At 48.4% G+C, this 13,357-nt stretch overlaps 1 protein-coding gene across 1 annotated transcript; it reads left to right on the top strand.

The window, feature by feature from the left end:
- Window positions 1-8,974: 8,974 nt before the first annotated feature.
- Window positions 8,975-9,956, top strand: LOC138864632 (vigilin-like). The gene is made up of 2 exons (XM_070132466.1): window positions 8,975-9,436; window positions 9,501-9,956. The coding sequence occupies exons 1-2, from the start codon at window positions 8,975-8,977 to the stop codon at window positions 9,954-9,956; spliced, it is 918 nt and encodes a 305-aa protein (XP_069988567.1).
- Window positions 9,957-13,357: the final 3,401 nt, after the last annotated feature.

Below are 13,357 nucleotides of genomic sequence, written 5' to 3'. Positions count from 1 at the left end.
CTATAGGGCCCCATATTTTCCAAGGTGTCTAGTTATGAAAGTCTGAACATATATATATATATATATATATATATATATATATATATATATATATATATATATATATATGCACACACACACACACACGCACACACACACACACACACACATATATATATATATATATATATATATATATATATATATATATATATATATATATATATATATATATATATATATATATATATATCGAAATACACATGCGTACGTACAGCCAGCAACAAACGCGGTGACGCCTCGCCTGTCCTGGCTCAGTGAGATCATGCCCTTCTTGCCCTGACAGGAGGCCCACCTTCAAACAACTAAGGCATAGTTAGGCTCGTTCGAATGAGAGGAGGTGGGAAAGTACGGAAATCAGGCGAAGTGTAATAATGACTGAAGTATACATGGAGAGAGAGAAATAGGGATTGCTTTTATTCCTGTTTACTTGTTGATTTGATGGATATATTGGAAACCTGCCTTAAGAATTAAATCATCGTATATCATTTCGAAATTCATTATCAAGAAATTTTATCACATCGTTTTATTTCAATTCCTTATCATATTTTCTATATATAAAAAATTGAACATTGTTGGAACTTATTTATATTTAATAATCGTCAGACGGAAATATCCTTTATTCATATATGAAAGATGTATATTAACATATGGCTCTGCATTATCCTAAGCAGCTACTCTCTCTCTCACTTCGTCTTATATCACCTGGATCCGCTATTTAGATAATAGTAAACTTTTGATATGTTATTTGGAAAAGAACATATGACATTAGTTCATACGCCATTATATTTCCAAATGTTTACAATTATTTCATTACCAAAAATAACGAAATAAATATGTGAAAGACAGATATCGAAAGCAATGGGTTTGGAGGGGAAACACCGACATGGTGCTGGACACCAGCCGCTAAAACGACAAATAAAGGCGTATAGTCAAGGCTAAGGGAATATCCCCTTAGCCTTGGGTAAAGGGAAGCTTGACTCGGCCCTTCGATGGGTGAGTGAGCAAGCGTGAACCGGTTGCTCGCCGGGAAGTGCCCGATCTGCCCAGATCTAAAGACTGTCAATTAATAATCTAACACTAAAAGATATGTTAATAGTATAAGTTTCGCAACACCTGCATCCTATATACCGCACCATCATTACATTAATGCACCGCTGCACACATTCACTGCTTTTCATTTTTCCATCATTCATTTTCACCAACAGTTTCGGAAATAATTCAATAAATTATGTTGACTGACGATGCACTTTGAATCAATTTGTATCTCAAACCTTATGCTGTTATATTAGACATTAATACTTTCTATAATTATATGACTGCGAGGGGCGGAGCTAAGTGGCCCATCACATATATATATATATATATATATATATATATATATATATATATATATATATATATATATATATATATATATATATGCACACACACACACACGCGCACACACACACACACACACACATATATATATATATATATATATATATATATATATATATATATATATATATATATATATATATATATATATATATCGAAATACACATGCGTACGTACAGCCAGCAACAAACGCGGTGACGCCTCGCCTGTCCTGGCTCAGTGAGATCATGCCCTTCTTGCCCTGACAGGAGGCCCACCTTCAAACAACTAAGGCATAGTTAGGCTCGTTCGAATGAGAGGAGGTGGGAAAGTACGGAAATCAGGCGAAGTGCAATAATGACTGAAGTATACATGGAGAGAGAGAAATAGGGATTGCTTTTATTCCTGTTTACTTGTTGATTTGATGGATATATTGGAAACCTGCCTTAAGAATTAAATCATCGTATATCATTTCGAAATTCATTATCAAGAAATTTTATCACATCGTTTTATTTCAATTCCTTATCATATTTTCTATGATTCATGAACGCGACTGGAGGTCGTGGTTCGTAGGAGGCACCCGAACGAAATAAAAGGAAAACAAGGTAATCGATACCTATACCTTTACTCCCAATTACCCTGGAAGTTTTGCGGCCAAAGCCATTTATTAATGTTTGGTAGCCCAAGAGGCGCTATTTGAGATGATACGTTATTCACACCCACAAATATTACTCGCAGCAGCCATCGCAGCCAGCAATAGAAAGGTCATTTGACCTTCCTTCTTCCCCATCGCAGCCAGCAATAGAAAGGTCATTTGACCTTCCTTCTTCCCCATCGCAGCCAGCAATAGAAAGGTCATTTGACCTTCCTTCTTCCCCATCGCAGCCAGCAATAGAAAGGTCATTTGACCTTCCTTCTTCCCCATCACAGCCAGCAATAGAAGGGTCATTTGACCTTCCTTCTTCCCCATCGCAGCCAGCAATAGAAGGGTCATTTGACCTTCCTTCTTCCCCATCGCAGCCAGCAATAGAAAGGTCATTTGACCTTCCTTCTTCCCCATCGCAGCCAGCAATAGAAAGGTCATTTGACCTTCCTTCTTCCCCATCGCAGCCAGCAATAGAAAGGTCATTTGACCTTCCTTCTTCCCCATCACAGCCAGCAATAGAAGGGTCATTTGACCTTCCTTCTTCCCCATCGCAGCCAGCAATAGAAAGGTCATTTGACCTTCCTTCTTCCCCATCGCAGCCAGCAATAGAAAGGTCATTTGACCTTCCTTCTTCCCCATCGCAGCCAGCAATAGAAAGGTCATTTGACCTTCCTTCTTCCCCATCGCAGCCAGCAATAGAAGGGTCATTTGACCTTCCTTCTTCCCCATCGCAGCCAGCAATAGAAGGGTCATTTGACCTTCCTTCTTCCCCATCGCAGCCAGCAATAGAAGGGTCATTTGACCTTCCTTCTTCCCCATCGCAGCCAGCAATAGAAGGGTCATTTGACCTTCCTTCTTCCCCATCGCAGCCAGCAATAGAAGGGTCATTTGACCTTCCTTCTTCCCCATCGCAGCCAGCAATAGAAGGGTCATTTGACCTTCCTTCTTCCCCATCACAGCCAGCAATAGAAGGGTCATTTGACCTTCCTTCTTCCCCATCGCAGCCAGCAATAGAAAGGTCATTTGACCTTCCTTCTTCCCCATCGCAGCCAGCAATAGAAAGGTCATTTGACCTTCCTTCTTCCCCATCGCAGCCAGCAATAGAAGGGTCATTTGACCTTCCTTCTTCCCCATCGCAGCCAGCAATAGAAGGGTCATTTGACCTTCCTTCTTCCCCATCGCAGCCAGCAATAGAAGGGTCATTTGACCTTCCTTCTTCCCCATCGCAGCCAGCAATAGAAAGGTCATTTGACCTTCCTTCTTCCCCATCGCAGCCAGCAATAGAAGGGTCATTTGACCTTCCTTCTTCCCCATCGCAGCCAGCAATAGAAGGGTCATTTGACCTTCCTTCTTCCCCATCGCAGCCAGCAATAGAAGGGTCATTTGACCTTCCTTCTTCCCCATCGCAGCCAGCAATAGAAAGGTCATTTGACCTTCCTTCTTCCCCATCGCAGCCAGCAATAGAAGGGTCATTTGACCTTCCTTCTTCCCCATCGCAGCCAGCAATAGAAGGGTCATTTGACCTTCCTTCTTCCCCATCGCAGCCAGCAATAGAAGGGTCATTTGACCTTCCTTCTTCCCCATCGCAGCCAGCAATAGAAGGGTCATTTGACCTTCCTTCTTCCCCATCGCAGCCAGCAATAGGAGGGTCATTTGACCTTCCTTCTTCCCCATCGCAGCCAGCAATAGAAAGGTCATTTGACCTTCCTTCTTCCCCATCGCAGCCAGCAATAGAAAGGTCATTTGACCTTCCTTCTTCCCCATCGCAGCCAGCAATAGGAGGGTCATTTGACCTTCCTTCTTCCCCATCGCAGCCAGCAATAGAAAGGTCATTTGACCTTCCTTCTTCCCCATCGCAGCCAGCAATAGAAAGGTCATTTGACCTTCCTTCTTCCCCATCGCAGCCAGCAATAGAAGGGTCATTTGACCTTCCTTCTTCCCCATCGCAGCCAGCAATAGAAAGGTCATTTGACCTTCCTTCTTCCCCATCGCAGCCAGCAATAGAAGGGTCATTTGACCTTCCTTCTTCCCCATCGCAGCCAGCAATAGAAGGGTCATTTGACCTTCCTTCTTCCCCATCGCAGCCAGCAATAGAAGGGTCATTTGACCTTCCTTCTTCCCCATCGCAGCCAGCAATAGAAGGGTCATTTGACCTTCCTTCTTCCCCATCGCAGCCAGCAATAGAAAGGTCATTTGACCTTCCTTCTTCCCCATCACAGCCAGCAATAGAAGGGTCATTTGACCTTCCTTCTTCCCCATCGCAGCCAGCAATAGAAAGGTCATTTGACCTTCCTTCTTCCCCATCGCAGCCAGCAATAGAAAGGTCATTTGACCTTCCTTCTTCCCCATCGCAGCCAGCAATAGAAGGGTCATTTGACCTTCCTTCTTCCCCATCGCAGCCAGCAATAGAAGGGTCATTTGACCTTCCTTCTTCCCCATCGCAGCCAGCAATAGAAGGGTCATTTGACCTTCCTTCTTCCCCACCGCAGCCAGCAATAGAAGGGTCATTTGACCTTCCTTCTTCCCCATCGCAGCCAGCAATAGAAGGGTCATTTGACCTTCCTTCTTCCTCATCACAGCCAGCAATAGAAGGGTCATTTGACCTTCCTTCTTCCCCATCGCAGCCAGCAATAGAAAGGTCATTTGACCTTCCTTCTTCCCCATCGCAGCCAGCAATAGGAGGGTCATTTGACCTTCCTTCTTCCCCATCGCAGCCAGCAATAGAAAGGTCATTTGACCTTCCTTCTTCCCCATCGCAGCCAGCAATAGAAGGGTCATTTGACCTTCCTTCTTCCCCATCGCAGCCAGCAATAGAAGGGTCATTTGACCTTCCTTCTTCCCCATCGCAGCCAGCAATAGAAGGGTCATTTGACCTTCCTTCTTCCCCATCGCAGCCAGCAATAGAAGGGTCATTTGACCTTCCTTCTTCCCCATCGCAGCCAGCAATAGAAGGGTCATTTGACCTTCCTTCTTCCCCATCGCAGCCAGCAATAGAAGGGTCATTTGACCTTCCTTCTTCCCCATCACAGCCAGCAATAGAAGGGTCATTTGACCTTCCTTCTTCCCCATCGCAGCCAGCAATAGAAAGGTCATTTGACCTTCCTTCTTCCCCATCGCAGCCAGCAATAGAAAGGTCATTTGACCTTCCTTCTTCCCCATCGCAGCCAGCAATAGAAGGGTCATTTGACCTTCCTTCTTCCCCATCGCAGCCAGCAATAGAAAGGTCATTTGACCTTCCTTCTTCCCCATCGCAGCCAGCAATAGAAGGGTCATTTGACCTTCCTTCTTCCCCATCGCAGCCAGCAATAGAAAGGTCATTTGACCTTCCTTCTTCCCCATCGCAGCCAGCAATAGAAAGGTCATTTGACCTTCCTTCTTCCCCATCGCAGCCAGCAATAGAAAGGTCATTTGACCTTCCTTCTTCCCCATCGCAGCCAGCAATAGAAGGGTCATTTGACCTTCCTTCTTCCCCATCGCAGCCAGCAATAGAAGGGTCATTTGACCTTCCTTCTTCCCCATCGCAGCCAGCAATAGAAGGGTCATTTGACCTTCCTTCTTCCCCATCGCAGCCAGCAATAGAAGGGTCATTTGACCTTCCTTCTTCCCCATCGCAGCCAGCAATAGAAGGGTCATTTGACCTTCCTTCTTCCCCATCGCAGCCAGCAATAGAAGGGTCATTTGACCTTCCTTCTTCCCCATCACAGCCAGCAATAGAAGGGTCATTTGACCTTCCTTCTTCCCCATCGCAGCCAGCAATAGAAAGGTCATTTGACCTTCCTTCTTCCCCATCGCAGCCAGCAATAGAAGGGTCATTTGACCTTCCTTCTTCCCCATCGCAGCCAGCAATAGAAGGGTCATTTGACCTTCCTTCTTCCCCATCGCAGCCAGCAATAGAAGGGTCATTTGACCTTCCTTCTTCCCCATCGCAGCCAGCAATAGAAGGGTCATTTGACCTTCCTTCTTCCCCATCGCAGCCAGCAATAGAAGGGTCATTTGACCTTCCTTCTTCCCCATCGCAGCCAGCAATAGAAGGGTCATTTGACCTTCCTTCTTCCCCATCGCAGCCAGCAATAGAAGGGTCATTTGACCTTCCTTCTTCCCCATCGCAGCCAGCAATAGAAGGGTCATTTGACCTTCCTTCTTCCCCATCGCAGCCAGCAATAGAAGGGTCATTTGACCTTCCTTCTTCCCCATCGCAGCCAGCAATAGAAGGGTCATTTGACCTTCCTTCTTCCCCATCGCAGCCAGCAATAGAAGGGTCATTTGACCTTCCTTCTTCCCCATCGCAGCCAGCAATAGAAGGGTCATTTGACCTTCCTTCTTCCCCATCACAGCCAGCAATAGGAGGGTCATTTGACCTTCCTTCTTCCCCATCGCAGCCAGCAATAGAAAGGTCATTTGACCTTCCTTCTTCCCCATCGCAGCCAGCAATAGAAAGGTCATTTGACCTTCCTTCTTCCCCATCGCAGCCAGCAATAGAAAGGTCATTTGACCTTCCTTCTTCCCCATCGCAGCCAGCAATAGAAAGGTCATTTGACCTTCCTTCTTCCCCATCGCAGCCAGCAATAGAAAGGTCATTTGACCTTCCTTCTTCCCCATCGCAGCCAGCAATAGAAGGGTCATTTGACCTTCTTCCCCATCACATCCAGCAATAGAAGGGTCATTTGACCTTCCTTCTTCCCCATCGCAGCCAGCAATAGAAAGGTCATTTGACCTTCCTTCTTCCCCATCGCAGCCAGCAATAGAAGGGTCATTTGACCTTCCTTCTTCCCCATCGCAGCCAGCAATAGAAAGGTCATTTGACCTTCCTTCTTCCCCATCACAGCCAGCAATAGAAGGGTCATTTGACCTTCCTTCTTCCCCATCGCAGCCAGCAATAGAAGGGTCATTTGACCTTCCTTCTTCCCCATCACAGCCAGCAATAGGAGGGTCATTTGACCTTCCTTCTTCCCCATCGCAGCCAGCAATAGAAAGGTCATTTGACCTTCCTTCTTCCCCATCGCAGCCAGCAATAGAAGGGTCATTTGACCTTCCTTCTTCCCCATCGCAGCCAGCAATAGAAAGGTCATTTGACCTTCCTTCTTCCCCATCGCAGCCAGCAATAGAAGGGTCATTTGACCTTCCTTCTTCCCCATCGCAGCCAGCAATAGAAGGGTCATTTGACCTTCCTTCTTCCCCATCGCAGCCAGCAATAGAAGGGTCATTTGACCTTCCTTCTTCCCCATCGCAGCCAGCAATAGAAAGGTCATTTGACCTTCCTTCTTCCCCATCGCAGCCAGCAATAGAAGGGTCATTTGACCTTCCTTCTTCCCCATCGCAGCCAGCAATAGAAGGGTCATTTGACCTTCCTTCTTCCCCATCGCAGCCAGCAATAGAAGGGTCATTTGACCTTCCTTCTTCCCCATCGCAGCCAGCAATAGAAGGGTCATTTGACCTTCCTTCTTCCCCATCGCAGCCAGCAATAGAAAGGTCATTTGACCTTCCTTCTTCCCCATCGCAGCCAGCAATAGAAGGGTCATTTGACCTTCCTTCTTCCCCATCGCAGCCAGCAATAGAAGGGTCATTTGACCTTCCTTCTTCCCCATCGCAGCCAGCAATAGAAGGGTCATTTGACCTTCCTTCTTCCCCATCGCAGCCAGCAATAGAAGGGTCATTTGACCTTCCTTCTTCCCCATCGCAGCCAGCAATAGAAGGGTCATTTGACCTTCCTTCTTCCCCATCGCAGCCAGCAATAGAAGGGTCATTTGACCTTCCTTCTTCCCCATCGCAGCCAGCAATAGAAGGGTCATTTGACCTTCCTTCTTCCCCATCGCAGCCAGCAATAGAAGGGTCATTTGACCTTCCTTCTTCCCCATCGCAGCCAGCAATAGAAGGGTCATTTGACCTTCCTTCTTCCCCATCGCAGCCAGCAATAGAAAGGTCATTTGACCTTCCTTCTTCCCCATCGCAGCCAGCAATAGAAGGGTCATTTGACCTTCCTTCTTCCCCATCGCAGCCAGCAATAGAAGGGTCATTTGACCTTCCTTCTTCCCCATCGCAGCCAGCAATAGAAGGGTCATTTGACCTTCCGTCTTTCCCATCACAGCCAACAATAGAAGGGTCATTTGACCTTCCTTCTTCCCCATCGCAGCCAGCAATAGAAGGGTCATTTGACCTTCTTCCCCATCACATCCAGCAATAGAAGGGTCATTTGACCTTCCTTCTTCCCCATCGCAGCCAGCAATAGAAGGGTCATTTGGCCTTCCGTCTTCCCCATCGCAGCCAGCAATAGAAAGGTCATTTGACCTTCCTTCTTCCCCATCACAGCCGGCAATAGAAAGGTCGAATGACCTTCCTTCCCCATCAGAATTGGAAAAGGTGACAGAAGAAATGAATAAGGGAAAGAAAAAAAAAAAGAAACAAAAAAAAGTAACAAATCCTCCTTAGTCATCTAAGGAGGAGGGTCCCAAGATAAATGGAAATGACTGACTCCCATCAACTACAGTGCAACAAGAGGCGCCCGTGACCGCCTCTCTGAACCTAAACACTACTTATGACGCAAACTTTGCCGCCGAGATTTCCGAGCTCTTCGGATTCACTATCGAAGAACCCATGTCTTACCGACCGCAGCCGGTTGTGAAAGAACTATCCGGCCAGACCCTCCCCAAGCAGGCTAACGCTGGCGTTAGCCTGCCCATGTATGTAGCTTAGGAGGACCGCCGGCGATTCCTCCAGCAGGCTGGCAAGGCCGCGGAGAATTTCGGCGTGAAGCTCGTCAGGCCCCACGCCGGCAACCTCGTGGCGCCCTTCCCCGTCAAGGGCAAGCAAGAGGCCGCTCAGGCCTTTATGCAGCACATGGAAGCCTGCATTTGCGGCAACAGGCCCCTGCGCATGCCTTTGCAAATACCTTTGGGCCTGCAGCCCTCCTGAAGACCAAACAGGCTTAAGATGCCGTTGAGGGAAGACGATCCTTCGGAATCCTTAATCGGCAAGGAAAAGGACCGTGCGCTGATGCTCAAAAAGCTCGCGGACATCGAAGGACAGGTCCGCAACTCTGAAAGCGCTTCCCCTGACATCGCGCCAGCGCACTACGGCGAGGCCATCGGCAAGGGCGGCGCCCGCATCAGTTACATAAGGGAAAAGTACGGCGTCTGGGTTAACGTTCCCAAGGACAGGGAATCGCCCATCGTCGTATCTGGCCTGTCCGCCAATGTGCGCGGGGCCATCAAGGAGTTGGAGGAGCTCGTCCTGCAGGACGTGCTCCAACAGCGCGTGGTCCTCCCAGTGGAGATCCTTCCCGAAGACATCAGCATCGCCATAGGAAAAGGCGGATGCCACGCCTTCAAGGTCCAGGAGGAGTTCGGGGTTAAGCTCCGCACCCAGTCCCGCGAGCACCCTGAATGGCCCCTGGTGGTCGAGGGGCCTTTGGGGGCAGCCGAAAAAGCCGTGGCCTCCATACAACTCCAGTTAGCAGAAGAAGCGCCGCCGTAATGAAGAATTCGCCGAGGAGTGGCATCGCCGAGAGGAGCTGAAGGGGACGATTCCGGTCTGCGTCGAGCCCTGGCGGATCGGCAAGGCCATCGGCGAGAGCGGATTCCGAATCCGTCATGTCGCCCAGAGGCATGTGGTGACGATCCAACCCCCTGAGCGGAACAAGCCCGGCGCCCAGATCCTGGTGACGGGGCTCATGGCGAACCTCAAGCTCCGCCCCGAGCACATCCTCGTGCCGCTCCACATCAGGCGCGAGGAGCACATCCTGGAGCTCGGCCCCGAAGGCAGCATGGCCGCATGGATTGAGCGCAACTATGGCGTTCAATTCTTGTGGCCGAGGGCTGAAAACATGCCCTTGCTACTGGTAGGGCTCGCTGAGGACGTGAGCAGGGCGGAGGCCGCCATAATGAAGAGGCTGTCCGGCCGACGCGCCCACTGAGCAGCTTCTCTTCCTTCCTTCCTTACCTAATTCCATCGCCTCTCCTGACGCTGAAAGTCCTCGGTGCCAGAAGGACTTTCATTCATCTTAGATGATCTAGACGAATAGGACGATTATTCGTGTCTAACTCTGTGCGTATAATCAATTCTGTTGTTTGTCAGAATTGATTATATAGTGATAATGAAAAAAATCATCAATGATAATGATAATGAAAATCAATAATGATAATAATAATGCTTATGACAGAATCACAGTGATGATGATAATGATGATCATTATGATAAGCATTGATAGTAAAAATAGTAATGATGGGCCTGGGCGTGCGGCGGCGCGGAGCCGGGCGGCAGGCCCCTGGGGGCTGTGGTGGCGACGCCTCCTGGGTGATAATGAACATCAATGATAATGATGATGATGACTCAAGCTGACCCCAAGCAAACCGTGCTTCGCGATTCTTGAACGCGACTGGAGGTCGTGGTTCGTAGGAGCGCCCAAACGAAATAAAAGGAAAACAAGGTAATCGATACCTATACCTTTATAGGTATACCATTTGACCTTCCTTCTTCCCCATCACAGCCAGCAATAGGAGGGTCATTTGACCTTCCTTCTTCCCCATCGCAGCCAGCAATAGAAAGGTCATTTGACCTTCCTTCTTCCCCATCGCAGCCAGCAATAGAAAGGTCATTTGACCTTCCTTCTTCCCCATCACAGCCAGCAATAGGAGGGTCATTTGACCTTCCTTCTTCCCCATCGCAGCCAGCAATAGAAAGGTCATTTGACCTTCCTTCTTCCCCATCGCAGCCAGCAATAGAAGGGTCATTTGACCTTCCTTCTTCCCCATCGCAGCCAGCAATAGAAAGGTCATTTGACCTTCCTTCTTCCCCATCGCAGCCAGCAATAGAAGGGTCATTTGACCTTCCTTCTTCCCCATCACAGCCAGCAATAGAAGGGTCATTTGACCTTCCTTCTTCCCCATCGCAGCCAGCAATAGAAAGGTCATTTGACCTTCCTTCTTCCCCATCGCAGCCAGCAATAGAAGGGTCATTTGACCTTCCTTCTTCCTCATCACAGCCAGCAATAGAAGGGTCATTTGACCTTCCTTCTTCCCCATCGCAGCCAGCAATAGAAGGGTCATTTGACCTTCCTTCTTCCCCATCACAGCCAGCAATAGAAGGGTCATTTGACCTTCCTTCTTCCCCATCACAGCCAGCAATAGGAGGGTCATTTGACCTTCCTTCTTCCCCATCACAGCCAGCAATAGAAGGGTCATTTGACCTTCCTTCTTCCCCATCGCAGCCAGCAATAGAAAGGTCATTTGACCTTCCTTCTTCCCCATCACAGCCAGCAATAGAAGGGTCATTTGACCTTCCTTCTTCCCCATCGCAGCCAGCAATAGAAAGGTCATTTGACCTTCCTTCTTCCCCATCGCAGCCAGCAATAGAAGGGTCATTTGACCTTCCTTCTTCCCCATCGCAGCCAGCAATAGAAGGGTCATTTGACCTTCCTTCTTCCCCATCGCAGCCAGCAATAGAAGGGTCATTTGACCTTCCTTCTTCCCCATCGCAGCCAGCAATAGAAGGGTCATTTGACCTTCCTTCTTCCCCATCGCAGCCAGCAATAGAAGGGTCATTTGACCTTCCTTCTTCCCCATCGCAGCCAGCAATAGAAGGGTCATTTGACCTTCCTTCTTCCCCATCGCAGCCAGCAATAGAAGGGTCATTTGACCTTCCTTCTTCCCCATCACAGCCAGCAATAGAAGGGTCATTTGACCTTCCGTCTTTCCCATCACAGCCAGCAATAGGAGGGTCATTTGACCTTCCTTCTTCCCCATCGCAGCCAGCAATAGAAAGGTCATTTGACCTTCCTTCTTCCCCATCACAGCCAGCAATAGGAGGGTCATTTGACCTTCCTTCTTCCCCATCGCAGCCAGCAATAGAAAGGTCATTTGACCTTCCTTCTTCCCCATCGCAGCCAGCAATAGAAAGGTCATTTGACCTTCCTTCTTCCCCATCACAGCCAGCAATAGGAGGGTCATTTGACCTTCCTTCTTCCCCATCGCAGCCAGCAATAGAAAGGTCATTTGACCTTCCTTCTTCCCCATCGCAGCCAGCAATAGAAAGGTCATTTGACCTTCCTTCTTCCCCATCGCAGCCAGCAATTGAAAGATTATTTGACCTTCCTTCTTCCCCATCGCAGCCAGCAATAGGAGGGTCATTTGACCTTCCTTCTTCCCCATCGCAGCCAGCAATAGAAGGGTCATTTGACCTTCCTTCTTCCCCACCGCAGCCAGCAATAGGAGGGTCATTTGACCTTCCTTCTTCCCCATCGCAGCCAGCAATAGAAAGGTCATTTGACCTTCCTTCTTCCCCATCGCAGCCAGCAATAGAAGGGTAATTTGACCTTCCTTCTTCCCCATCGCAGCCAGCAATAGAAGGGTCATTTGACCTTCCTTCTTCCCCATCGCAGCCAGCAATAGGAGGGTCATTTGACCTTCCTTCTTCCCCATCGCAGCCAGCAATAGAAAGGTCATTTGACCTTCCTTCTTCCCCATCGCAGCCAGCAATAGAAAGGTCATTTGACCTTCCTTCTTCCCCATCACAGCCAGCAATAGAAGGGTCATTTGACCTTCCTTCTTCCCCATCGCAGCCAGCAATAGAAAGGTCATTTGACCTTCCTTCTTCCCCATCGCAGCCAGCAATAGAAAGGTCATTTGACCTTCCTTCTTCCCCATCGCAGCCAGCAATAGAAAAGTCATTTGACCTTCCTTCTTCCCCATCGCAGCCAGCAATAGAAGGGTCATTTGACCTTCCTTCTTCCCCACCGCAGCCAGCAATAGAAGGGTCATTTGACCTTCCTTCTTCCCCATCGCAGCCAGCAATAGAAAGGTCATTTGACCTTCCTTCTTCCCCATCACAGCCAGCAATAGAAGGGTCATTTGACCTTCCTTCTTCCCCATCGCAGCCAGCAATAGAAAGGTCATTTGACCTTCCTTCTTCCCCATCGCAGCCAGCAATAGGAGGGTCATTTGACCTTCCTTCTTCCCCATCGCAGCCAGCAATAGAAAGGTCATTTGACCTTCCTTCTTCCCCATCGCAGCCAGCAATAGAAGGGTCATTTGACCTTCCTTCTTCCCCATCACAGCCAGCAATAGAAGGGTCATTTGACCTTCCTTCTTCCCCATCGCAGCCAGCAATAGAAGGGTCATTTGACCTTCCGTCTTTCCCATCACATCCAGCAATAGAAGGGTCATTTGACCTTCCTTCTTCCCCATCGCAGCCAGCAATAGAAGGGTCATTTGGCCTTCCTTCTTCCTCATCGCAGCCAGCAATAGAAAGGTCATTTGACCTTCCTTCTTCCCCATCACAGCCAGCAATAGAAGGGTCATTTGACCTTCCGTCTTTCCC

The sequence above is a fragment of the Penaeus vannamei genome, chromosome 17, assembly GCF_042767895.1.
Source record: "Penaeus vannamei isolate JL-2024 chromosome 17, ASM4276789v1, whole genome shotgun sequence".
NCBI lineage: Eukaryota > Metazoa > Arthropoda > Malacostraca > Decapoda > Penaeidae > Penaeus > Penaeus vannamei.
Note: the sequence above shows the minus strand (reverse complement) of the source record. Positions and strands in the feature narration are given on the sequence as shown.